The 25851-nt window shown below is 43.7% G+C and overlaps 1 protein-coding gene across 3 annotated transcripts in view; it reads left to right on the forward strand.

Annotated features, from left to right (window-relative positions):
- ARMC9 (armadillo repeat containing 9) overlaps positions 1-25851 on the forward strand; it is a 70192-nt gene extending 44341 nt beyond the window's left edge. For all 3 annotated transcript variants that reach the window (XM_064164904.1, XM_064164906.1, XM_064164905.1), the window contains 7 exons: positions 524-582; positions 5301-5405; positions 6332-6447; positions 9800-9924; positions 13634-13757; positions 18876-19048; positions 22714-25851. In XM_064164904.1, the coding sequence (XP_064020974.1) occupies positions 524-582; positions 5301-5405; positions 6332-6447; positions 9800-9924; positions 13634-13757; positions 18876-19048; positions 22714-22736 (725 nt within the window). In that variant the 3' untranslated portion in view covers positions 22737-25851. The remainder of the gene's footprint in view (positions 1-523; positions 583-5300; positions 5406-6331; positions 6448-9799; positions 9925-13633; positions 13758-18875; positions 19049-22713) is intronic.

Consider the following 25851-nt stretch of genomic DNA (forward strand, 5'->3'; position numbering starts at 1 on the left):
TGCTGCAGCCCTCTGAGCATCTTCATGGCCCTCCTCTGGACTCGCTCTAACAGTTCCATGTCCTTCTTGTGTTGGGGGCTCCAGAACTGTACACAGTACTCCAGGTGGGGTCTGAGAAGAGCAGAGTAAAGGAGGAGTACTATCATTTACATAGAAAAGCAGTGTAATATTGAAGTGTTTTTAGAAGTAGAGCCTTTTACTGAAATTAGTTGAAAACCTTAGAAATCTGCAAGTGCACACATGCCCATTCAAGTACTGGCAGTCAGTGCACTGAGACAGCATGCTGGGATGGATGAGAAAATAATGATTCCAAAGTGTTTCCATTCCTGCCATTATCCCAAATAGGAGCTGCTTTGAGTAATTCACAGAATGATTTATAGGAACAAGCAATGCCAGTAGGTATCTAGCAAGGAATAGGATGTCTATATGAGAAGCAAACTAAGTCTTACTCTTGTAAGAGAGGCAATATCTAAAGCTTCTGTTAAGTTGTATGCTTACACCATTTTGTTTTGCTTCTTTCTAGATGAGCCACTAAATGATAGTATTGCATCTGATGATGAAGAGGAAGAGGAGGATGAGGAAGTAAGTATAAAAGCTTTCTGACACCTTTTAGAAAAATCCTGAACTTTCTAGACACAAAATACTTATGTCACTAAACCACACTTTGGTATATGGGATTTTTTTTTTTACTTTTATGTAATTATTCTTGCATTGGCAGGAAAATTTAAACTGTTTGCCTTATCTTTTCTTCACTTGAAGTCATAGAATCATAGAATCAACCAGGTTGGAAGAGATCTCCAAGATCATCCAGTCCAACCTAGCACCCAGCCCTATCCAGTCATCCAGACCATGGCACTAAGTGCCTCATCCAGGCTTTTCTTGAACACCTCCAGGGATGGTGACTCCACCACCTCCCTGGGCAGCCCATTCCAATGCCAATTACTCTCTGTGAAGAACTTCCTCCTAACATCCAGCCCAGACCTCCCCCAGCACAGCTTGAGACTCTATCTCCTTGTTTCATTGCTGGTTGCCTGGGAGAAGAGACCACCCCCCATCTGGCTACAACCTCCCTTCAGGTAGTTGTAGACAGCAATAAGGTCACCCCTGAGCCTCCTCTTCTCCAGGCTAACCAATCCCAGCTCCCTCAGCCTCTCCTCATAGGGCTGTGCTCAAGGCCTCTCCCCAGCCTCGTTGCCCTTCTCTGGACATGCTCAAGCATCTCAATGTCCCTCCTAAACTGGGGGGTCCAGAACTGAACACAGTACTCAAGGTGTGGTCTAACCAGTGCAGAGTACAGGGGTAGAATGACCTCCCTGCTCCTGCTGACCACACCATTCCTGATGTAGGCCAGGATGCCATTGGATGAGGCACTTAGTGCCATGGTCTAGTTGATTGGATAGGGCGGGGTGCTAGGTTGGACTGGATGACCTTGGAGGTCTCTTCCAACCTGGTTGATTCTATGATTGTATGTGGCACTTGATGCCATGGTCTAGCTTTGAGCTCTGTGGTAAAGGGTTGGACTTGATGATCTATGAGGTCTCTTCCAACCTTGGTGATACTGATCCTGAAACGCTGTAACTTCTCTTTGTTTAATAGACTGCTTAACATCCTGTAAACAACATTCTGAGGCTTTGAGTGTCTTAGGTATATCATAAGAATCCAATGTGGTGATATTTTTGCTTGAGCTCCAGAATACTTTTTTGAGGGATACTGTGTTATGTTAGGAAAGCAGAGAGGTAAGAGGCTCCTTCATGAAAGGGGTGGCATTGAGTTGCATGATAACACTGAACACTTCCATTATTTTAGCTGCTCTTGGGAACGAAAGGAAACTGAATTCTCCTATTCAGCCATACCCCCTAGACAAGTTGCTGCTGCTCACACCCCCAGCCAAGGCTCTCAGTCAAATAAACTTTTTAATCCATTTTTACCACTTAAGCATTGTGTGATTTAAATGGACTTCTGTCACTTCTTAGAATTTGACTCAAAAACAACTGTAGGCTTTTGAAACAGAGAAGTGTCTAATTCTGTTTTTCATTAGCTTTGCCATTATATGAAAAAGTCTGACTAAGCCAACTTTTAAATTGTTTCTAGTGGAACATTAATTATGGCATGTTCTAGATTCTTATTGCTGCTGGAGCTCCAATTCTGTTTCTTAGTCCCTCAGTCTGGAAAACACAGCTTACAAACAGCACAGCAGCAAAATGCTACCCAAAATGCATAACGTCCTTCCTTTGTTAAATAACCAAAGACTGTGTTGACTCTGCCTCAGTGCTTGGAGCCCTTCTGTGTTTTGGAAATGCTGTGGGTTGCTGTTCTTTGCTGGGGTTCTGTGGTAACATCTTGATGTTGTGAGCTGGAAAGGGAAAGATTTGGGAAACTTTCAGAGGTCTTGCCTTTACATAACTTTAAAGTGCTACAGACTGAAGGTATTTCAAAGTATGCCCATATATTGCCAGTTTAGTGACAGGTATTCAGACTGCTTACTGACACTCTGATTTATTGTTGATCCACTCAGTACCACTATTTATACCTTCACAAGTTAATAAACAACAAAAAGACATTTTTATGCAGACTTCTTTTGCAGGTTTTGCCCCAGCTTTTACTGTTTCCAAGAGCATGCAAAGGTTCCCCATGCTGGTACTGTTACCTTCTGTGGGTTTATGCTTTGATCTGCGTTTATACTGTTCCTCAGAAATAAACAGGCTTTCAGATTTGTCTGCTACCCTTTGAATTGATTAGTGCAGAGCTCAGGATGCATTGACTTCTGGAGTACATACCTACTTTGTTGTGTTAATCATCTAGGGTGTGTTGAGACCCGCTGTCGCAGTGCACCTTTTCTGGTGCTTAATATTCTCTCGACTGCTCTGTGAAGTACTGACTTTAATTTATCTTCAGTGTTTGGTCTTCACCTTTGCTTATTTGACTTGGGCCATCTTTAAAAGGTGCTTGTAGAAGTGAATGTGATATTGTAGCTCTGATTCAGAAGTTACAAATTTGAGCCATGTTAGATAACTAAGTGCACAGTGATAATTTATCAGACACCCTCTGATCCTCCATCACTCAGCACCTAGCAACAAAATCGGTAAACTGCAGTTTTCACACTGCACTTCAGCTGGAGTGTGCATCAAAAGAAAGAGAGCTTAGTCACAGACTCAGCCACAAGACTTCAAGTTATTACAGTAAAGGACTTTGCTACCGTCTGCTGTAGCCTGTGAGCAGTGATGAACAGGGCACTGATTGTGTTATTTCAGCAGTGGAATCATAGAATCAGGATTGTTTTCCTTGGAAAAGACCTCCAAGATCCTCAGGTCCAACCATTAACCTAACGCCACCATGGCCATTAAACCACATTCCAAAGTGCCACATCCACACGTTTCTGAAACACCTCTTAAATAAATACCCCATTAAAATGATGTGTTCTGTGCCATCACAGCAATAAAACCCAGCAACTGGAAGCCAAAATCTTTATCTGAAGATAACAAAATACTCTGTTAAATCAGGAACACCTTTGTAGACATTACCATCAACACTTTCTTCTGTAGGGAAGGGCCTTATTCCTGTGCCTAGTGGCACATCTATCACAGAATTTCTTAGATTGGAAAAGCCCTTCAAGCTCATCGAGTCCAATCATTAGTTCCACACTGACAAGTCCTTGACTAAACCAAATCACTCAGCACAACATCTAATCACTGTGAATTGCATAGCAAAGCTCTTCTGCAGAAAGAGGCAGAGGAGGGATATGTTCAGGCTCAGTTACCTGGTGTGTTAATTAACATCACAGAGCAAGGCTGGCAGTGAGAGGTACTTCCCAGAAACTGGTGTTTTGTCTGACCAAATGTGTCAGCCAGGTTATTGGAAGAGGTAGAACTTGGGGAAACTGAGATGATCTGTGAAGAGAAATTAACTGCACCATGTATGCAAGAGAGCAGGGTGATGTTCTGACCTGGGCACAGTGTTGGCAGTCCTCTCTAAACAAAACTCCTAGCTCTTGTGCTGCATTAAGAAAAGACTGGATGAGGCACTTGGTGCCATGATCTAGTTGACTGGATAGGGCTGGGGGATAGGTTTGACTGGATGATCCTTGAGGTCTCTTCCAACCTGGTTGATTCTATGATGATGATTCTATGGTGATTAATATAACAGATTTTAAAAAGTCAACTTCAGCATTTCTAAAGCTTATCTTTGCAGCTTCTGAATTATTTTGTATTTCAAAGTAGAGTAGCTATTGTAGAGTTTGGAGTGTGGTTTGCTTGGTGCAGATGATTGTGGGCTGGTCTACAGGTGTTTATTTGTGTTTCCACACCTACCTGACTTCCCAGGTAATGAGGAGCTGATTGTAACTTATCTTGCCTTGGAGAGAAAGGTAGATTGAACACCTTCTGAGGTCCTGTACAACCTTACCTTTTATAGTTGTGTGTCTAGAGAATACATCTTGAGGAGGATGAAGAGGTTTAACAACCTGGTATCTTCAGAGCACTTACAGGAGAATTGGGAGGGGTTATTGGACAAATACATTTTGCTGTAAACCTCAAATCCACTGCTTGGATTATTTGTAGTAGTTCTGTAACTGCTTCAGTTGTTCACACACAGACATCTCATGTCTCTTTACTGCTTTGAAAGCACCTGCCCAAGGCTGTTGGATATGATTGGGACCTCTGAGAGACACCTGACTTGGGACCTGTGGGGGGCTTGTACCCTTTCTGAGCCACAGTGGAAAACCACATAGGGTATTTCAGAAGTAGAGCTGGTTGGTGCTTTGAGCTACTGGATTGAGCCCTCTTTGCCTGTCCATTTTATGTCTGCTGGATGCCTGTGAATAAGAATATGACAAGCAAGGAGAATAGCAAAATAAAAACAAAAGTTATGAGGCTTGAGCCATTTGGTAAAGAGGTCACTGAACTTGCTGGAAAGGCAAGCCAGAAGAGCTCTGAAGAAGCCAGCACCTACTTGGTCTGAGTGATGCTAGTCTCATTATTTTGCACCAAATAAAGATTGGAATCAATCAGCCATTTCCATTGTAGGAAATACCTTCCCTGTACACAATTCCAATGCTTTTTTTCCCTCGTGCTATTTTTGTAGAGCACTGTCCCAAGTATTCATATTATTGGCTAATCTAAGAGTTTGTCCTTAGGTGTCTGCTTTTTGGGTGGAAAATGCTCATACATTACCACTTACATGTGCAATACTAATAGTCATTTGTCTGACACATATCATCCAAGTGACTGCTGAAGTGAGAACTAAATTTGAAATGAAAACTTCTTGGAACCTGAGCTGAAAGAACATGTGTGGTGTTGTTGCAGGAGGACCATGACATCATGGAGGCTGATCTGGACAAAGATGAAGTTTTGCAGCCTCAACTGGGAGAGCTTGCAGGAGAGAAGCTGCTGACAACTGAGTACTTGGGAGTGAGTGCCTTTTCTTAGGATCTCAGTAGAAATTAATTTACTCAGTTGTTTGATTTTAACAGTTTCATCACTTCCTAAAATCTTTTCTTCAATTTGTTTCTTGAAGAACTGCCTTCTACCTGCAGAGCAGTCCAAATCTTTCATAGTCTGTTCGTTAGTTCAGAAGAGGCAGAATAAGTCTGAGGAAGCTGTGGCTTAAATAAGTCAAAGGCAGCCTTAGGGTTTAATGCTACATCAGTGGCTCTGTGGGCACACAAAGCAAAGCACTGTGAGCAAGTGAGTACTGGAACACACTGCTGATCTGAAATTATTCCAAAACCCCCAAACAGATAAACAAAACATTTGCAAAGTCAGATGCTCCTGCAGGTGTAACACCAGATCAAGTATTGTGTGTCTTACCTCAAGCAGCAAAACCCTATTAAGAAACAAAAGCCCAAAGTGTGCACAAATGCCATTTAGTGTGCTGTGATTCATTTGAGATTAATGTGATTGTACATATTGTGGATGCCAGACCTCACAATGATGATGGGGTCAGGATGACGGAAACAGGACCTGAGATAAGATGTTGTGGAACAGCCTATAGTGTGCTGGGGAAAGTCTAGGCTGGATGTTAGGAGGAAGTTCTTCACAGAGAGAGTGATTGGCATTGGAATGGGCTGCCCAAGGAGGTGGTGGAGTTGCTGTCCCTGGAGGTGTTGAAGCCAAGCCTGGCTGGGGCACTTAGTGCCATGGTCTACTTGACTGGCTAGGGCTGGGTGCTAGGTTGGACTGGGTGATCTTGGAGGTCTCTTCCCAACCTGGTTGCTTCTATGATTCCAGGGAATCTTATCCAGTTTCTATGGTATTTTCTCTATGGTTCCAGTTGCATTCCATTGCATTCTTGTCTGTTAAATTTTTCTTCCATTTCTTTTTTCCCTGTGTATCAGATAATGACTCATACTCCAAAAACCAAGAAGAAGCTGTTTTCTGGTGTTCACCAGAGCATAGATGAGCCTCTCCAGAGGCCTGTGACGCCAGGTTCTCACAGAACTGTGTCCCTAATGTAAGTCCAAACACGAGACTGTGCTAGTTTGAGCTAGATGGAATGTTTTGGTGAGAAGAATTAGATTATGGGCTGTGAAAAGGAAGCAGTGGTGATGTCTGCTTCACTCATAAGCTTGATGAGATGTATAAGAACAAGAACATAAATATAGATAAGGAAGTCACTTTCTGTCTCTTGAGGCTGCATGAACTTCTCTCACTAACCTAACCTGCAGTCTGTGTGACTAATCCTTCTGTTTCCTAACCCCCCTGGCTGACCCTCCAAACTTACCTTCAGCATAAGGCAAAGTCTGGGGTAAGGCATAGGGGTGGGGAGAAGGTGGAAGGGTGTTTGGGAGCCACTCCTGAGGACTCAGGTTTCTGGGAGGGCTGTTGTGTTTCTGTATTAATTTTAACTTGTCTATTTCTGTATATACTGGAGATGTCTGCTTGTATATTGTGCTAAGCTATAAATATAAAGCTTCATTCAATTTTCCAGAGCTGCTAAGTCTAGTCTGGGTGATTTTCCAAAGTGGGGGGACAGGGGGGCAGGTAACACCCAAACTATCACAGAGACCAAGCTGGATTTTCAAAAACTTCTTAAAAAACAAACCAACCATTCCAACAATACCTGGTAAATAAACCTTCCTTATGTGAAAAGTGCATTGTCATTGTCATTCCTTAAAGATAGCTTCAAAAAAAGAAAGGAGATGAAATGTTGTAGGCAGAGAAAGGTCTTATTGGCTAAGCTAATATACTTGGAATAGTTGAGTAAATGTTTGCTGATAAGTTTTATTTACTGATGATTTTGATTTACATTTGTATTAAATCCTGCTTGATCATAGTTATTTGATGTTCTCAGAACACATTCTATTGATAAGCTGCATGGAGTACCTGAAAAGCCTGGAATCTTCCAGTTTAATAACAAGAAAGTATGTTGTTCTGGGGAGATTTGCTACTCACCTCTAACAATGAGCAGCAAAAGAAAATGGAAAAGAGAAAAAAACAAACAAACCTTTATATGTTGAGTTTTTTGCTTTGGAATAAATGCATTTTCCATCAGGAAAAGACTGGATGAGGCACTTGGTGCCATGGTCTAGTTGACTGGATAGGGCTGGGTGATAGGTTGGACTCTTATTAGCAGCACAGCGATTATGCTATCATTGCACTGCACTCCTGCAAAAGAACTGCAGAATCTAAACTGGCTAATACATGGCTAACCATACAAGTGTCACTTTACTCTGGGCTTGGTGCTACTGAATTCAAAGTCCCACTTTTTCTGTGTAGTATTTTGCCCATCAGAATTTTTGGCATCAGAAGTTAGCTCTAAAAGTGATGCCTCTCTTTACCACCATCTACCCATGCAGTATGTTTAAAGTATCCTGGAATACCAGGTCTCATGTTTCATTAAGGCTTGAGTCTCCTTATGAACACGCAGCTCCTGCCTCTGCAAGATGGCTTCAGGTCACAAATTAAAAGCACCACACTTTCTGCCACGGTGGTGCTGGTAGCTTTGGGTCGAAGAGAAGTATTAGTGTGATGGTGTGAAGCAGTCTTTATGATTTGCCTCATTGTGCAAATGAGGGAGGAAAAATGTAAACATGGTGAAAAATAATTTCCCTTCTGCTCTGGCTAAACAGTAGAAATAATGTCAGTGTTTGGTGCTCCTTTGCTTTGCCACCCTGAATGAAAAGTTTGTATCTGTGCTGGTCTCGATGACTGGATAGGGCTGGGTGATAGGTTGGACTGGATGATCTTGGAGGTCTCTTCCAACCTGCTTGATTCTGTGATGATTCTATGATCTAATTTGTGTGCAAGAAAACTGCATTAAATAGATTAAGACTTTCTTGAACTAGATTTTACAACAGAAAAGGACAAACCTTGATGGTTTTTATGCTGCCCCAATTTTAGTGCTAATTCATTTAATAGAACGAGGACATAGTCTCTTAGGAAGCCTTGCAAGAGGAGGACAATAAAAGTGACCAAATCTTAGCTGCCTTAATTTGAAAGGAGTATCCAAAGTGGATGTATTTCATATTTTAAATAATTTTAACTGGCTGGGATTTGTATCAGAGGAAATGGCATCAAAAAATGTCATCCTGTTTAGTCTTGTATGCAGCTTGTCTACACAGGGACAGTCTGGGACACCTGACCTCAATTACATCAAATTTTGGATCCAGTGTAATAGTTAAGCTACATGAAAAAATGTGTGAATGCTTGCAGTCAGAGTTAAAGTGAATGCAACTTGTTTGAATGTCTTCATGTGAGACTTGATGTAACACATTCCATTTTTAAAGCATGGGGAAAGGGGAGCGGTTGATGGAGATGCGATAATGTATCTCTTTCAGTTGTCGGTTCATAGCTCCAGGAGGTGGAGAGGGGCAGATAGCTGCTGCTGAATAGAAGTATTCACACAGAAAATGAATGCAGAACAGCCACTGCACATGTAGCAGCTATTCCATGCTAATTTTCCTATGGCTTCCCAGTGCAGAAAAGGCTCTAGTTGCTTTGCATAAGTTGTCATGGGATCCCTATATGGACAAGCTGTTGCTGTGTGCAGTGAGGGAGCCAGGAAAGACTGGAAAGCTGCCTTTCTTTTTTCTTCCTTTTTCCCCTTCTTGCTCCTCTTTAAAGGGTTACTGGCTGAAATCACTCAAAGGGGATTGAACTGCTTAATATTCAGCTAGCTGTTTCCTTAGAAACTGGTTTAGCTGTGAAATCATTAACTGCCTCCTCAGATTGCATCCTTTCTAGCTACAAATACTAGCCTGTTTACCTTAACCTGATATTGGGCAGGGAAATTTTCTGTGTCTGCCAACTTCTTTTCACAGGCCTCTTGCTTCTCTGTTTCATTCCTTATTACTAAGCAATCTTGTCCCTGTTCTGTCCTTCAGCTACTTCAGTTTCTCATTGATCCATCTCACTTGGGAAATCAGCAGTTCTGCTTACCATCTACCTTGCTTTAAGTCTTTATTGTAGATTGCTCTGTAAAGTGAAATCCTTGTAATATTCATGAGCAAATCAAGAGCCAACTATTGAAGACTTCTCAGGCCCACTGCTAAAGTCTTTTTCTCTAAGTGTCTTTAAGTGTCCTGCTAGTCTTTTGGGTCTTCGTACTGCAAAGAGTTATGGTTTCCTTTCCTTGGCTGTTTTATTGCAGTAGGAAAAAAGTGTTCATTTTGAATATGTCTCACAGCAGCTGCTTTGGGGAAGCTGCAGTCATGCCATTAGATGATGTCCTTAGCACTGGTTCTGCAGCATGAAGTATGAAATAGTTTCAGTGTCTTTGTTGGCATTACAGGCAATTAGAAGAAATGACAATTTACACTCATTGTGCAAGAATTCAGCACTCTGCATTCTCCTTTCTTCTCCAGGCCAGAAAATGATACCAGTTCTTGTCACAACAGGGATGAGAAGCTTCAGTCTCTGCCAAGTGGCCTTCCCCCTGTTCGGGGTGGGAGCAGGTCCAGCATTTCTGACCTCTGCATTTCCCCTTCAGGTGAGCATGTACTGTGGTTGCTGTTGTTAAGTGCTGATGGCTTTCTTGACTGGAGCAGGTGTTTGGGGACTGGTTTGTATCTTGTTGATTTTTATTTTTTTAAGTGTAGCCTTGGAGCTGTCTCTCTCTAAATAGACCCTGGGGCAGCCTGTAAGACCTTGGGGCATGTGGTTGGATCTGGGCTTGAGCTGAATGAATGGCTACAGAAGGTAATGTGTGGTCAGCAGAGAGCAATAGTCTCACTTGCCTCACTCCATCTTGCTTCCCGTGGAAGGGCCAAGGATCCTATTAACAGCTTCCAATGCAGAGAGTATGCTGTGTTTCACTCTGTGATGTTCTCTGGCTAGGAAAAGAGATGGAGTCCAGAGGCACTGCACTTCCCAACAGGCAAAGCCCCTTACTTGATCAAATATACCCTTGTTTGGATCTAAATGAATCACTGTCTGCTGGCACCTGCAGGCTCTGTTGGCTAGACCTCGGTATAAAAAGTCAAAGGCAGCTGCAGTTATCTGCTTAGATTTGCCAGGGCATTGAAAGCATAAAAGATTGTGGAGGATGGGAAGCTCCATGTATGGCTACATTGTGGCTGGTGCTGCTAAAGATTCTGTCCTTGCAACTTCAACTGAGATTTATGCAAACTCAGCTGGGGCTGAGAGCTCTGAAGCACGTGATGGATTTTAAAATGATACAGGCTTCTGAACTTCTGATATCCACAGGATCATAGAATTCTGGATGTGGGAGCTTCAGCCTTCTTTTGCAGGGATCCATTAACATTGCCAATTAGGGATTTAAGGCCAAATGCTCTGCAGTCTTAGGTGAAGGATCTTGCAGCGTATCCGGTACAGAATGATGAATAAGTTCAGACAAAGCATGCCTTTACTTTGCTGGAAGATATGCTTTGAAGCAGCAAAGGAGCAGCATACTTCTTACTCTCTCCTCTGTTTTTTTTCAATTTCCTAGCGGAAATGAAAAGGATTCTGAGAAAAGTAACCAAGGTCTTGCAGATAGGAATTTGCTTGTGTAATGCCTGGAGCTGATAGCTTTCACATGCTGAAGGGAAGCCGTCCGAGAGAAGCAGAGATGAAGATCCTCTTCGAGATGGGCACTTGAGTTCTCCATGTTGTGCAGGAATGGGAGCTGCTGTTCTCCAGCCTTGCTTTGCACAGTAGCACCTGGGGTATAGCTGAGCCTGTTCTGTGGGGAGGTTTAGCTGGCCAGGGGCAGCGACTCAGAACAGCACAGGTTGTTAAACTAATCAAGAGCAAACTGGCTTGACAATTTTCCTGTGCAAAAGACAGCAACAGTGGAGTTTTACATGCTCGTGCTTCTCAAAGGAGGTTAAGCCAAGCAAGTTTCAAAGTGTTCCTGTTTTAAAGTGTAATTGAATGCAATTTCTAAGGCATTGTGCAGCCACCAGCAGCCCAGCATGCCTTCTGAATCACACTTTGGTCATATCTTGCAGAGAAATGCATTCACTCACCTCTGTCACTTTTCCGCTGCTGCTGCTGTCTGACAATTTGCTTGTAGACCTTTGTGGAGAAGTTTTAATAGGGAGTTTCCCCAAGTCAGCAAAGGGAATGTTCATTTTTGATGGTGAATATTGATTTAAAGCCTGCACGCTGAAGGAATTCCCTCCAGCTTTAATGTGTCAGTCAAACTTCTTTGCAGGTGGATTCTGATAAGACTACTTAGATGATAGTATTTATTGTAGAAAACCTTGGAGGTCAGATTATGCAGCACATTGCAAGTTTGCATGTGCTGTACATGTAAAAAGAGAAATCCTTTTATGTGTGGCAGAAGCAATTCATCCAAGCACTAATCCAGCTAATAAAATGACACTGAGCTGCTTGTCTTTCCTGCCTTGTGGGTTTGGAGAGGAGAGATCCTCTGGTTGTTCAGACCAGTGACAGGACTTTCATTCTATATAGTGACAGCTGGGCTGTGTCTCTGGACATTCTGTTTTCCACAGGCAGTGGGGTTGGTAGTTTTTAAATGGAAAAGGCTTTAAGGCAACAGAAAATAATCTTTTTGTCTTCTAGTGCCTTCTAAGATACAGCAGGGAACAGTACATAACAGAAAGGTGTAAAAATAGTTGTACTGCTTCTGGAGACTCTCATCATGCCCTGCCAAACATTTTTACTGTGAAATAAATATGCAGTTTATTGAAGTGTAGTACTAGGGACCTGCTCACTTTGGAATATGCATTTTCCAGCCTTACATGAATACTTTGGGATTCAGAGTTTCATGCAGTCAGGTTGTAAAATGAATAGTAAGGAACCAAGAGTGAAAAAATGGCTAGAATAAAAGCTTCATGTGAGCAGTTAGCTTCTTCAAGGTCATATCTCAAGGAAGCTAAGTTTAGCCTTGAGAAACCTTGATCCTCTTGTTCTCTGAAAATGAGAGCAGCACTTAATGTCCTCCTGCCTGCATACATTCAGCTGTTCTTGAGTTGGGCTGATTTTTTTCTAAGTTCATCCTCCCTTTTTATCACTTTGGTAAAGAATCAGTGGTTCTGATTCTTCTCTTTTTTGACTCCTATGAGCAGCAAACTTATGGAGTAAAGATGAACTCTGGTCATCTTCTTCTGCTGAATGCCAGACAGAACATGCAGCCAAGTGCTTGTCTGAAAGTGACCTGATCTGCATCCATATCAGCATGTGAGACTAAATCAGGACAGTAACCTCTTCTGAGCATGGGACAGACAGAGCTAGGGATTTTCCTGAACTCTTACTGAACTTGCAGCTCTTGGTAGGCATGTGTCTCTCAGCACTCTGAGTGCCCTTCCCTTCTCCATTAGTGCAAGGCAGAAAGTGAGGGACATTGAACAAATGCAGTAGACCTGAAGCCTAACAGAAGTGTAAAACACTGGATTTTGTCCACAGTAGCTACTATAGATCTGTACAGACAACTGCAGATGGTTGCATTCCTGTGGCTTACATGAGATCTTGTTAGCTTGATATATGGAATCATAGAATGAACCAGATTGGAAGAGACCTTCAAGATCATCCAGTCCAACCTAGCACCCAGCCCTGTCCAGTCAACTAGACTGTGGCACTAAGTGCCTCATCCAGGCTTTTCTTGAACACCTCCAGGGATGGTGCCTCCACCACCTCCCTGGGCAGCCCCTTCCAATGCCAATCACTCTCTCTGCCAACAACTTCCTCCTAACATCCAGCCTATATTTCCCCTGGCACAGCTTGAGACTCTATCCCCTTGTTTCGTTGCTGGTTGCCTGGGAGAAGAACTCAGCCCTCACCTGGCTACAACCTCCCTGCGGCTAGTTATAGACACCAGTGAGGTTAGCCCTGAGCCTCCACTGCTGCAGGCTGCACACCTCCAGCTCCCTCAGCCTCTCCTCACCGGGCTGTGCTCCAGGCCCCTCACCAGCTTTGTTGCCCTTCTCTGGATGCATTCCAATACCTCAACATCTCTCTTTTGTTAACTAATGGTCTGGATGCTCCTAGCCCATTGCAAATGCAGAGTGCAGCTGCTCTGATAATGGTCCAAGCATGTCTTAACTTCCCAGCTGCAGAGGGTGCAAGTGTGCACACTTGCAGTTGGCTTGGCCCAGCTGATGAGCTGTAATGCGCTCAGTAACCTGTCGTTATCCCAAAGCTTCCTTCATGCAGCAGGAACTGTGAATTGTGTTTCCAGTAAAACTGTCAAGAGATGGCTCCTCACTTAACTGTGTTTCTTTCTTAAATCACAGTTGAAATGAAGTCATCTGAAGTATTCTCACCAGGCCACAGAACGGGCCGAAGCATCACAGCTGGTGGCAGCATCTCATCTTCCCAATCCATTGACTTCAGCGAGGACGAAGTAAACAGGCATAGGTATGATTTAGCCACAGGAGCTGCTGAAAGTGCAGGAGGAGTCTGAAGGGACTTACTGGCTAATTCCATGTTGCTGTAAAGACAATTTGTGAAGTCACTTGATGTATGATGTAGTCTGGTCTGAGGTGGCTGTGGTGGTGGTTGCCAAACAAAATACCCTCAGCCGTGCCAGAGGCAGCTGTTCAATTTTAAAGCATCTGGTCCAGAATGGGAAAAATCTCAAGGAAGACACTATTAATGAATTTCACATGTATGCAGGGCATGGTCTTCCTGCAGATAAAACTTTCTGATTGCTTCCTTGGATGGCTCAACTCTAGCCCATAAAAAATAATATATCAGGAAAGAAATAGCTAAGGCTGTGGGAACAGGGCAGAAATTAAGTTAAAGGAGGAAGAAAAATGAAGCATTTAAGTGGATTCAAAGTGTTTAAATATGCTGAGTTGCTACCACTGCTTGACCAGAGTCTCTGACTGGATGATTGTAACAAGGGAGGCAATATTATGAGTTCTCCCAGCAATGGAGAGACTTGCTCTGCTTGTCCTGTTGGTGCCTTGAGCCCTCTGTGAAGCCTTTGTCATGTGTAGGACTGTGATGTGATATTTTGGATGACAACTAGGAATTCATTACCCAATTGGACCAAGGTTTACTGAAGTCTTTCAGGGCCTGCATGAATCCTTCAGACATTAACAGCTTTTTCCTATAGCTAATTTGATTGGGCCAAGTTTTCAACAGTTAAGTGTAGAGACATTCTAAAAGCAAGTACATTCCAGAAGTAAAGCACAGAATGGGTGGAGATGTGTTAAAGGAAAGGCTTTACCCTTTCTCTATGGGTCTGACACTTCAGAAGTGCTTAATTATTGGTGTCAGTTAGAGCTCTAGCTCTTCTGAAAACTGGACTCTTTACTTAGAGCTTTGCTTCCTTCTGGCCCACTGATGCCTATGTGTGGTTTTGGGGCTTTTTGTTGGGCTTTAATAAGGTTTTGGTGTGGTGTTGTTTTTTTTTCCCAGTTGTGCTCTTTCCATGATGAGATCTGAGGCATGATACATTGTCAACAAATGATCAGTGGTTAACAACTGAAGTACTTAGGAGTCATAGCTCTAACACAGCATTACTGCTGCTTTTTCTGTTGCCTGTGCTAACAGTAGCTGAGCACATACAACAAACATAAACCATGTGAATTTTATGGCCAGACTGCCATACTGGTGAGACCTCATCTTGAATACTGTGTTCAGTTTTGGGCTCCCCAGTTGAAGAGGGACAGGGATCTGCTGCAGAGGGTCCAGTGGAGGACTACGAGGATGATTAGGGGACTGGAGGGCATGGCTTATGAGGAGAGGCTGAGGGCCCTGGGGCTTTTTAGTCTGGAGGGGAGAAGACTTAAGAGGGGATTTGATAAATGTTTAGAAGTATCTGAAGGCTGCCAGGAGGGAGGGGACAGGCTCTGCTCACTGCTCTCTGGGATAGGACAAGGAGCAATGGGTGTAAGTTGCAGCAAAAGAGGTTCTGCCTCAACACAAGGGGGAACTTCTTGACTGTAAGAGTCACAGAGCATTGGAACAGGCTTCCCAGAGAGCTTGTGGAGTCTCCTTCTCTGGAGATTTTCAAGGCCTGTCTGGATGTGTTCCTCTGATTTGTGTTAGATAGCATTGTCCTGCTCTGGCAGGGGGGTTGGACTGGATGATCTCCTTGAGTCCTTTCTAACCCCTAATATCCTGTGATCCTGTGAAACTGCTTGCTTTGTGTTAGAGACAGTGATGATTTTTCAGGCTTTGGCTTGCAAGAAGCAAGCCAAGTTGGCATCATCTTCCCCCCCCAGCCCCAACCTTGCAGGGAGAGGCTTTGCTTCTGTAAAATCATTATCTATTATTGAAAAGACATATCCCCAGTAACCTTTCATCTTTTTCTTCGTGAACCTCTGTCTAAAGGCCAGTGATTGATGGGTCTCTAACTGAAGGCACGGGGGCAGATACTCTCTTTTCACTGGGTGCTTCCTGAGCACTCATGCAGTAATTTGGACTTAGCAGTGCAGGCTTGAGCTAGGGCTGTGGGAAGTGCAGCCATTCACAGCCCAAGCAAACACAGGTTTTCCTGTGTCAAGGGTCTTTTGTTAGTACCTTGGTGTTGCAATAACCAGACCTGCCTTTTCATTCTTTGGTTCTTAGAAGCATACTTTAATCTGTTTGCCAAACAAACAGAGAGAATAAATCACTGCTTTGGTCATAGTTTTGACAACTGTAAGAGATGTTTCCTTCCTAGCAGGCAAATACCACAGACCTTCCTAGAAGTATGTATGAGAAAAGAAGGGCTTGGTTGTGGTGATGATGCCATCACTGCTAGTTCCCCTCTTTCTTAGCATAAACTGGGAACTGAACTGCACAGAGATCAGTGAAATTATGCAGAATCAGAGAAGAATGAGGCCCTAACAGTGAACTATTGCAGTGATTTTATTTCCATGGGAACAAATAATTGTTCAAGCTGGTATGTGTCAGGCTGGTGGCTGCCAATGCATTGCTGCTCTCTGCTGCAATTATATTGGATATTAGGAAGTTGTTCTTCAGCAGGAAGGTGGCAAAACTCTGGAATAGGCTGCCCAGGGAGATTGTGGATGCCTTTTCTCTGGGGGTGTTCAAGGCTAGGTTGGATGAGGCCTTGAGCAGCCAAGTCTGGTTGAGAAGCATCCCTGCCCATGACAGAGAGATTGAAGTAGATGATCTCTGAGGTCACTTCAAACATATGCCATTCTGTGAATATAGAACTGTTGTGCTTTTTAACTAATCAAGGATAAATTTGTAACAAACTCAAGTTTACAGATTTTTTTTTTTCAAGTTTTACTCCATCCAATATCATCATAATAAAGAACTTACACTCTGCAGGGTCTTCTTAAATCTCTAATGGTCTTGCTTTTCTGGTAAGCTAGTAAAAATGGTCAAAAGTCCAAGTGATCTAACTTATCTTTGTATGTTAAATCCTGTCATTTCTTCTGGCTGATTGTTCCAATCCCAGTGTCAATCTATTGTGCACTTTTTTATAGACAATTAGTTCATTTTTTGCCAGGTAAGCAGTTTTCTTTCTTTTCAGTGCAGATGTGTGGTTCTGAGTTGGTTCTCTGCTTGGGGTTTTTTTGTGTAGTCCTTTGGGTTTGGGGGTTTTGGGTTGTTTTTTTTTTTTGTTGGAGCACTTGCTCTCAAATTGTGGAATCATAGAATCAACCAAGTTGTAAGAGACATCCAAGATCATCCAATCCAACCTAGCACCCAGCCCTGTCCAATCAACCAGACCATGGCACCAAGTGCCTCATCAAGGCTTTTCTTGAACGCCTCCAGGGATGGTGACTCCACCACCTCCCTGGGCAGCCCATTCCAATGCCAATCACTCTTTCTATTAAGAGATTATGACACATTGTTGATAACTATAAAATTGCTTTATAGTGTTTGGGAATACCAGTCCAAGATCTTGTTATTAAGGCTCGAAAGCTGCTGTGGGGCTGTTGGATCTTTTTTATCTGTGTGTCATAGCACACATAAGATTAGCACAAAGAGCAACTAATAAGTTGAAAACCAGCTCCTGTACCAAAGAAAATAAGATGACAAAACAGCAGTAACAATGAGACTGTTTTATGAAGAGAGAGGTTTAAATATGTCTGTGCTTCACAGCATGGGATTTTATGTAGCCATTCTTAACCTTTTTTGGGTTGGTTGGTTTTGCTGGTACATTTCTGCTGCCCTCTGCCACCTCTTCCTTTGAAAAGAATCATAGAATCAACCAGGTTGGAAGAGGCCTCCAAGATCATCCAGTCCAACCTATCCCCCAGCCCTATCCAGTCAACTAGACCATGGCAGCAAGTGGAGACAAGTGTAGTACTTCTAATACTTAGAGACAGGAGGAGGGCTGCAGAGATGGCTGTAGCAGACCGGTGAGCATGTCTCTGTCCTTAGCAGTTAGCATACACATGTGCAAAGCACAGACAGTTAATGCTATCTAAAATGCAAAGGAAACACTAGCTCAATTCTACCTGCAAGGTGAAGCAGGGCTACGGAAGGGCTAATCAGCACTGACTCAGCAGCATTCCCAGGGGAGGAGGAGAGATTAAATGTCTCGAAAATCCTCCTAATCACCCTTTCTGGTGGTCACAAAGGATTCTTTTGATGCAGCTAATACCACAGGAACTTTCCAGTTTAATCACCTGTCTTTAGGTGGCACCTTTTTCCATCTCTTGCCTTTGGCTCTCCTTTTACTTCCTCTATAAAATTAGGATGAAGTGTTTTTTCACCTAGGTGTTATTTCAGTTTCACCTTTTCTCCTTTTAAGAGAAAATTGACTCTCTAGAGCAAACATGAATTGGTTTAGAGCCTTGCTATTTCCTGGTAGCTTCCATTTTTGTTTTTCACCCGGGCAAGAAGATATCCTAAGGGGCAGGGAAGGACAGGATGTCCTCACACAGTCATGGACTACATTTGAAAGCATCATATCCTTCTAAGCATAAATATGCTATAAAAATGCAATTCTTTAAATCTGCTGTAAGAATTATGAAATACTTTGAAAGGGCAGCACCTGGTTTATGTTCTCACTGTGAGTGAGAAACCTGCGTGCTTAGGGAGTTTGTTTCCTGGATGCCATCGCAGCTTTTTGCTCTCTTGAAAATGCCTTCAGGGAGTTCTACAAATCCTATCGCAGCCAGGGGCCAGGGAGACTGCCTATGTCTGTCAAGATTTTGATCTGTACCTGGGAGAAATAAAAGTGTCTGTGCCCTCAAAGGATGTGTTTCTGTGCTGTAGTGAATCTGTTTGGGTTTTGCGCCTCAGACTGAAAACAAGCTGAAGATATATTACTTGTTTGCTGGGGACTTAACTGAACCTGTTCAATCCTGCTGTCCAGAGAACCAGGTTTGAGTAGGATAGACAGGTCGATAGAGGCAGGTTTAGAGCCTGTGTGGTGAGTACATGCCCCAGGGCAGTACCTGTGGTGCCTGCCATGCTCCTTTCCATTTGCAGTTCCCCTGAGTGTTGAGCAGTCTGCCAGGCTGTCGCAGCACGTACTGCAGGTTTCACTTGGTTGCAGAATTACTATGCACACACATTGCTCCATACATTGCTAACCCTTTCCATCTCCTCCCACAGCGAGTTTCCCTCAGCCTTCACCAACAAACCTAAGGTCCCTCGCACTCCTGAAGTGCAGAGTGCCAGCCCTAGGAAGGGAAAGGTGCCAGCCATCGCCCCCCAGTTCTCTCAGTCTGGACCCCAACAGACAAGCCGTCCCAGCTCCTCGGGATCGTCCACCAGGAGCAGACAGAGTAAGTGGAAAAAGTCATCATTCTGTTTGTCAGTCTTTGGGGTGGAAAAGGAGAGAGAGCTGTGGTAGCTCTCCAGGAATGAAGTTGTGTGCTACAGATGTGCCAGGAGTGTATGACATTGTACTTGTCATCTGCAGGATGTACAGCCATGCAATTATATCCTGCTGAACACTGCTCCTATTTCCAGACTGTCATGTGAGCAGTTAAGAGCTGTGCTTTTTCCTGTCTCTGGTTGCACAAAATTGACCCAAATTCTCTGAAGTTTTGGGTGAAGCTTTTAGTCTCAGAGTAGTTGTTCTCAAGATGCCATTAGCCTTTGTCCTTTTCTTTAGGCACTTGTTCACTCTGCTGCGTAACTTGTTTAATATTCTTGAATTTGAATTCCTGGGTGTGTCTACACCTGAACTGAATCCAAACCAGACACCACACAATTCAGAAGATGAGCTCAGGGCAAGCTAGCAAGCAGAGCCAAGCATGATGTGCTGCTTGTGGCAGTCATCATTCTGCTGGACACATCTATTCAAGAACCATATGGATGTGTCTGTGTCAGTACCTGATGAAATTTAAGCAGTACGAGTTTGCAGAGGGCTTCAGACCGAGGGGGAGGAATGGACTCTTGCTTTAAGCCAACCAAGACAGGCCCAGTAAAGTGGAAATGTTGATCTCAGATGCTCATACAACAGTAAACACCTGTATGGTGTCTAAGCTGGTATTTTGGAGGCTGGGAGAAGATGCATTCCTCAGTAAGCCTTTTTTCCCTGGAGTGTGCATAGGACTAGCTGTGTTCAGATAACCTCTGGGTCCATCATCAGTGAAAATGGCAGGAGCTGTCTACTCTGTATTGTTATTCCAGATGTGTCATAAGAAGTTTAGTGTGTGACTGTTTGAACACAATGGAACAGCAGCTCTGTTCTTCAGCTGTAACTGCTATCTTTAAACGTTTCACAAGAGCATAATACCTTGCAAACCTTCCAGGAAATTGGAGGTGTGTGCACATCATTAGTTCTTCATTACGGGTAGGGAAGAGGAAACAAAGAGAACTGAAATAGCCTAGTAAATCAGGACAGAGCTGGAAGGAGCTTCCTAAGCCTTCTGTGTTGCTCACTCAATGCTACTCCACGCAGTTGTGTGTGCAGGGAGATGAGGTGGTTTCATTGAGTACAGGTGAGGCAATGGAAGGGAATGTCCTTGTGGGTAAGGGAAGTTTTGACCTAGACAGCAGTTGCTTAAACATTCCTGTACTTGGGTGACATTGCCAGCTCTTGGCTTTGCCTTGGCTGCACATGCCCTGCATTTTACCTCTAACATCTAGGCTTTCTGTTTCCTGTGAAAGGAGCACTGTGTTAACACCCAAGAGTCTGTCCCTGATTCCTGTTTCGGATCATTTACAAAAGCACAGCACACTGAGAGGGAGAAGCTCTCCTGAAGAAGCACATCATGTATTCTAGTTTCTCCAGGGCCACTTTACAGTCCTGGCTGCCTGTGACCTATGAAAGATATGACATAGATATGTTGCTCTTGTTGGGCTCTGGAGTAAGTTCCTTTTACAGTGGCACAGTGTTTAGTGGGTTTTATACTGAAATGGCACCAAAGCAGAGTGTGATCAGAGTTCTACGTCACTCGAGTTTCACTTTTGATTCAGTGTATGTAATTTAAGTCATAGAATCATAGAATCAACCAGGTTGGAAGAGACCTCCAAGATCATCCAGTCCAACCTAGCACCCAGCCCTAGCCAGTCAACTAGACCATGGCACTAAGTGCCTCATCCAGGCTTTTCTTGAAGACCTCAAGGGACGGTGCCTCCACCACCTCCCTGGGCAGCCCATTCCAATGCCAATCACTCTCTCTGTGAAGAACTTCCTCCTAACATCCAGCCTATACCTACCCCAGCACAGCTTGAGACTGTGTCCACTTGTTCTGTTGCTGGTTGCCTGGGAGAAGAGGCCACCCCCGACCTGGCTACAGTGTCCCTTCAGGTAGCTGTAGACAGCAATGAGGTCCCCCCTGAGCCTCCTCTTCTCCAGGCTAAACAACACCAGCTCCCTCAGCCTCTCCTCAAGAGTCCAGACTCTCCTCAGGACTCTCCTCAAGAATCCAAACTCTTGAGATCTTCCAACTTCTATTGTATAAGGTTTGTCTTTCAATGTACCTCTTATCTTTGCTGTGTTTCTGCATCATAAAGCTGGATGTACAGCAGGCATCACACCTTGCTATGTGTGCATTTACCTTTTCTCCCTAGGTTTTTACTGGTAACTTGTTTTTATTCTATCCACATGGGTCATGAAACAGACATGGGGTCAGCAATTGAATATTAAAGTCTTAACTTCCTGCTAAAAAATAGGAAATAAATTCTTCTGCTACCAAATCATCTTCCCTTCACTCTGTGTGCGTGTATCCTGTGTTGCTGTCTGCAGCCACAGAGCACCTATTAGTTGTCCATCTTGCAGTGGCTTTCACACAGGTGCTTATGGCTGAGAAAAGTGAGAGGAAGGTGACAAGGATCAGGTATTTTAAAGGACTAGAAGGAGCTTTAAGTACCTGTGTCCAGACTTGAGGCTCTCAAGGGTAATTTCCAGCTGTTACTTAAAGGTGCAGGGGAGGCATCAGAAGCAGGTAATGTTCTGTGCTTCAGTTTCCTAGCTGAGTCATCTGTAAGGCAGAGATGTCATCAGATGCACAGATATCAAGAGTTGCTGTCTCACATTGGCCTGCTGTACAGGTATGCAGGTTTCGATGTGTCAAGAGATTGTCCCACTGGAAAACTGTCTTTGGTTTGTGGATTTCTTGGTGTATCTGGAGAAGTACAGCTAATGGGTGTGATGAGAAAAAGTTTCTGCCTATGTGTTCTCAATGTGCTCACTTTATTTTACAGACAGGTTTTTTGGCTTGCTTTTGATATCTATTAAAAGTGCATTTTCTGGAGATAAGTTTCTTTTACATAAACCTAGCTGAACTAGCTGGACTGGTCCTCTTGGAGCACGGACTGTGTGGAATGCCTGAGGAATGCAGAGGAAGGACAGGTACTTAGTGCTGCTACAGGCCTGGGGCCAGATTCCTGCCTGAGATGGAGCCTGCTGCTGTTAGTTGAGCTCTAAAGCTGTACCTCAAAGCAAAACCAAGCTCCTCCAAGTAAAATCAGCTGTGCTGGGATTGTCTGTGAATTCCAATGTCTAGCTGGTACAGGGATGACACTGGCAGCATGACTGGAAGATAGGGTGGACTTCCAAATTTAGACTTTTTGAGCTGTGCTTATGTGCTTCATGTGGACATGACTGAATGGTTTCATCTACCCTCTTCATTATTCTGCAACTCTGCATGGGCATGTACAAGCTGTTTGTAGGGTACTGAGTCCTGTCTAGGGCACAGTGGAGCTAAAGCAGTACAAACATTTCTCCCAGAAGAACAAGGAATGATTTTTGTCATGAGTGGGACAGCCCTGGTGAATTCCTGCTCCTCCACAGATTTTTTCCAAGTGCCCTCACAAGCGATTGTCATGAATACCTCCTGCACTTTCAGACTGCAGCAGCGGCTAAGGTGTCCTTGTGCACCTTCTGTGAGGTGTTTGTGTCACTGCACAGGTTGAACAAGCCTTGCCCTCGGGCAGCTCCTGTGTGTAATACATCCCGCTTTCAGCTGACAGACCCTTTCTTGCTGTTTTTCTGCAGGCAGGCAGTCCTACAGGATGTGAGAACAGTTCCTTTCCTCGAGAATCACCTGTCACATTGCTGAAGGACAGAGCCAGCTTCCTGTAATGAGCTTTACTGGCGACCTACCGAGGAGAGACTGAGGTGACTGATGCTGCACAGCGTACGCCTTGCACGGTGATTCAGGCATTATCTGATGGGATGCGCCGCTCCTCCTCTCTAAAGCTGGCTAAGACAAGGGCCTTGTTATTACAAGGTCTCAGTAGCAGCCCAGGACTGATACAACAGATGGATACAGTCCCAGTGTCTGCAACAGTTTACTCTAAAGTCACATTACCAGCTTGAGAAGAAACTCTTACACTCTTCCTTCTGTCTCAGTGTTAGCGGTCTTTGGACATGGTATATAGGACTCGGCAGAGGATCCTGGCCAAGCAACCATCTTTTTTAACACATTGCTTTCTGAACCAGCCTGCCACAGATTACACTTTTGTGAATGAGCTGGGAGTCAGGATCCTCCCTAGAAGGGAAAATGCACACCATATGTGCAGAGCCTCACTGCCTGGAGCAGTGAGATCTGTGTTTGGCCACCAGACTGCAGAAAAAGTATTTCATCAACGTCTGATGCCAGTGCCCAAGGCAGCATTCAGGCTCATCTCTGAGGATCTGATCAGCAGCTTTATCTGCAGATCTTTTTCAACCTGGTTGATTCTGTGATTCTTAGGTGTTTTTCTTTCTACCATTTAATAGATGTGGAAAAAATAATCTATTTTTATTCCACTGGAATAAAATTTCTTTCTTTGTTAAAAAACCATGGGAACGTGAACAGAACAGAAGCAGCTTTCTCTGCAGGTGTAGCTATGGATGATCTTCTTTGGTCTTCCTTGATTTTTTTTTTAAGGGTGCTTCATTTCTGAGCAACAACTGCTAATGTCTTTGTGGAGTTTGTGCTGGTCTTCAGTGAATGTGAAGTTCCAGCTAGGCAAGAGAGATCAGGAAGCCTTCCACTCAGTGAGAGAAACCAGCAGTTAGTTCTGCTAGTGAGTTAGGAAGGTAATGCTGTTTGTTGTTCTTTCTCTCAAAACCGGCAGTGACCAGGAAACATTTCACTGGGGGTTGGCTGTTCGATAACATCCCCTCATGTGACACAGCTGTTAGTACTGCTAGTACTCTTCAGGGCTGGGCTGCTGCTGAGGCAGAAGTGCACAGAAAAAGCAAGTGGTGGTTTTCTCTCAGGCAGGCCTCAGAAGGCAGTGCTTTACTCAGGTACAGAAAGGGCTTCTAGTTTGGAGTTTTCCCCCTGAGAAACAAACCACAGCCTGAAAGGCAAAGCAGCTCAGTAGTGACAATAGTGACAACTGCCTTCCCATAAAGAGTTGGAAAGCCACCAATTTCCTTTAGTCTTCTGCTAACACCTTGAATTGTGCCTCTTGATATGTGGTGGCAACTGAATAGCCCAGGCCATTTCCTTGTGTGATGTAGTTGCCATGAGAGTCACCGAGATCAGTGAGGCTGTGTCAGATGTTTGCAGAAAGGGTTGCTGTGCACAAGTTCAGGTTACCCCCTTTGGATAATAGACTTTAACTTGGAATCAGGGTGTTTTGTAGGAGAAAATATCCTCCAGTTTTAAATGCAGTCATAATCCTGTGGAAGCTGCAGTTTACTGCATGGTAACTGTAGTGTGTCCACAGACCTAACGTGGAGCAAGCAGAGTGCAAGGATTTGCTTTAACTCCTGGATTACACAGGACATAAAGCAATTATAGACATTGGATAGTCCCTGACACGTAGATCTCCATGCTACAGCCCAAAAAAACCCCATCACATAAAAGCTATGACTTGTGCTTAGTTCATCTACCTCCTCTCAGAGTTGATAAGCACATTTAATGGAAAAATATCCTTTGATTCACAAAGGGGCAGTAATGGAAAAACAGCCATAAAAACTCACCTGGTGGTTTTCCAGAGTTGACAGCTTGTCTTTTTTCCTCTGAAAGGCTGCTTTTTTCCATCCCGTAGTATCAATGGCTGGGTTGTTAACGCTGAGGTGCAAAGCACGTTCGTTTGCATAGGCAGATAACACAGAATGGGCCAGTAGTTGAGTTTTACTCATTTTAAAGCAGGACTGAGCTCCATGTTAGAGCAGATCTGACTCTCTAAAATGCAGGGAAGTGCTTGTGGGAAGTGCAGACTTCTTTTGGTAATGAGGAGTGACAGCCCCAAACCTCACTGGCTTTGCCATTAGTCGAAGTCAACATTATCACTCTTTGTTAGTCAGCTAAAGGTGGTTGATAGGTACAACTACTCCAGCAGATCAAGGTGAGAAACAAAATGAGTCTTGCAGAACTGGACTGAAAGGAGAGAGCTGAAGCTGATGTACTTCTGTGTTTGTTTCTTCCTTGAGCCTGTTGTAATGCAGAACTCTGTGTGTACATTTTTCTGTGTTTAACTCTTAGATGTTTTGGGTTGTGAGTAGAGAGTTTGAAAACTGAGGATGTTAACGTTGAAAACCTTCCTTTTCCAAATACTTGAGAGATGCTATGGATATGCTTAGAAATTATCATCTAAGCAGTAATCTGGGAGGTCAGTGAAGTACTGTGCCCTCATTTTCTCTTGTCACATTCCTGAAAATCCCCTATGATGCCAGTCATAAAGTTTTGAAGCTGATAAAAATGTGTTGTTTCTGCTTTTGTTAGAAGGACTCCTCTCTTTGGGATCAAAAGGTCGCTGGATCGAGGTCAGTAACACACACGTAGCAAATCCTGCACCTCGCTCTTAAAGGTTGTTAGGTGTTTTTTGTATGTGCCATGAAGCTGCTGCTAGATACAACACCAACCTGGCACATTCAGAACGGGAGGAGTGGGAGTTGCATGGCCAAAAGAGAGAGGGGGGGGGGGTGACTCTTCTGGAAGAGTTTTGTTTACCATAGGTAAATACAATTACTGCCTATGAGACCCAGATCTACAAGGGAGGGGTATTTTGGGGGGCCAAAATGCTGTGTGGTGCTAGCATGCTTTTTTGGTGTCAGTGCAATTTTGTTTATGGACAGTATTTATCAGAGGCATAAACTGTGTAAGTCTATTTAAATTTGTGTGGAGGGCTCATTCTGTACAAGTGCTTTAAAACTGTCAGGCAGTGACTGAGTAAAAAAATGCTCCTAAAAGGA

The sequence above is a fragment of the Pogoniulus pusillus genome, chromosome 26 (assembly GCF_015220805.1).
Source record: "Pogoniulus pusillus isolate bPogPus1 chromosome 26, bPogPus1.pri, whole genome shotgun sequence".
Lineage (NCBI taxonomy): Eukaryota > Metazoa > Chordata > Aves > Piciformes > Lybiidae > Pogoniulus > Pogoniulus pusillus.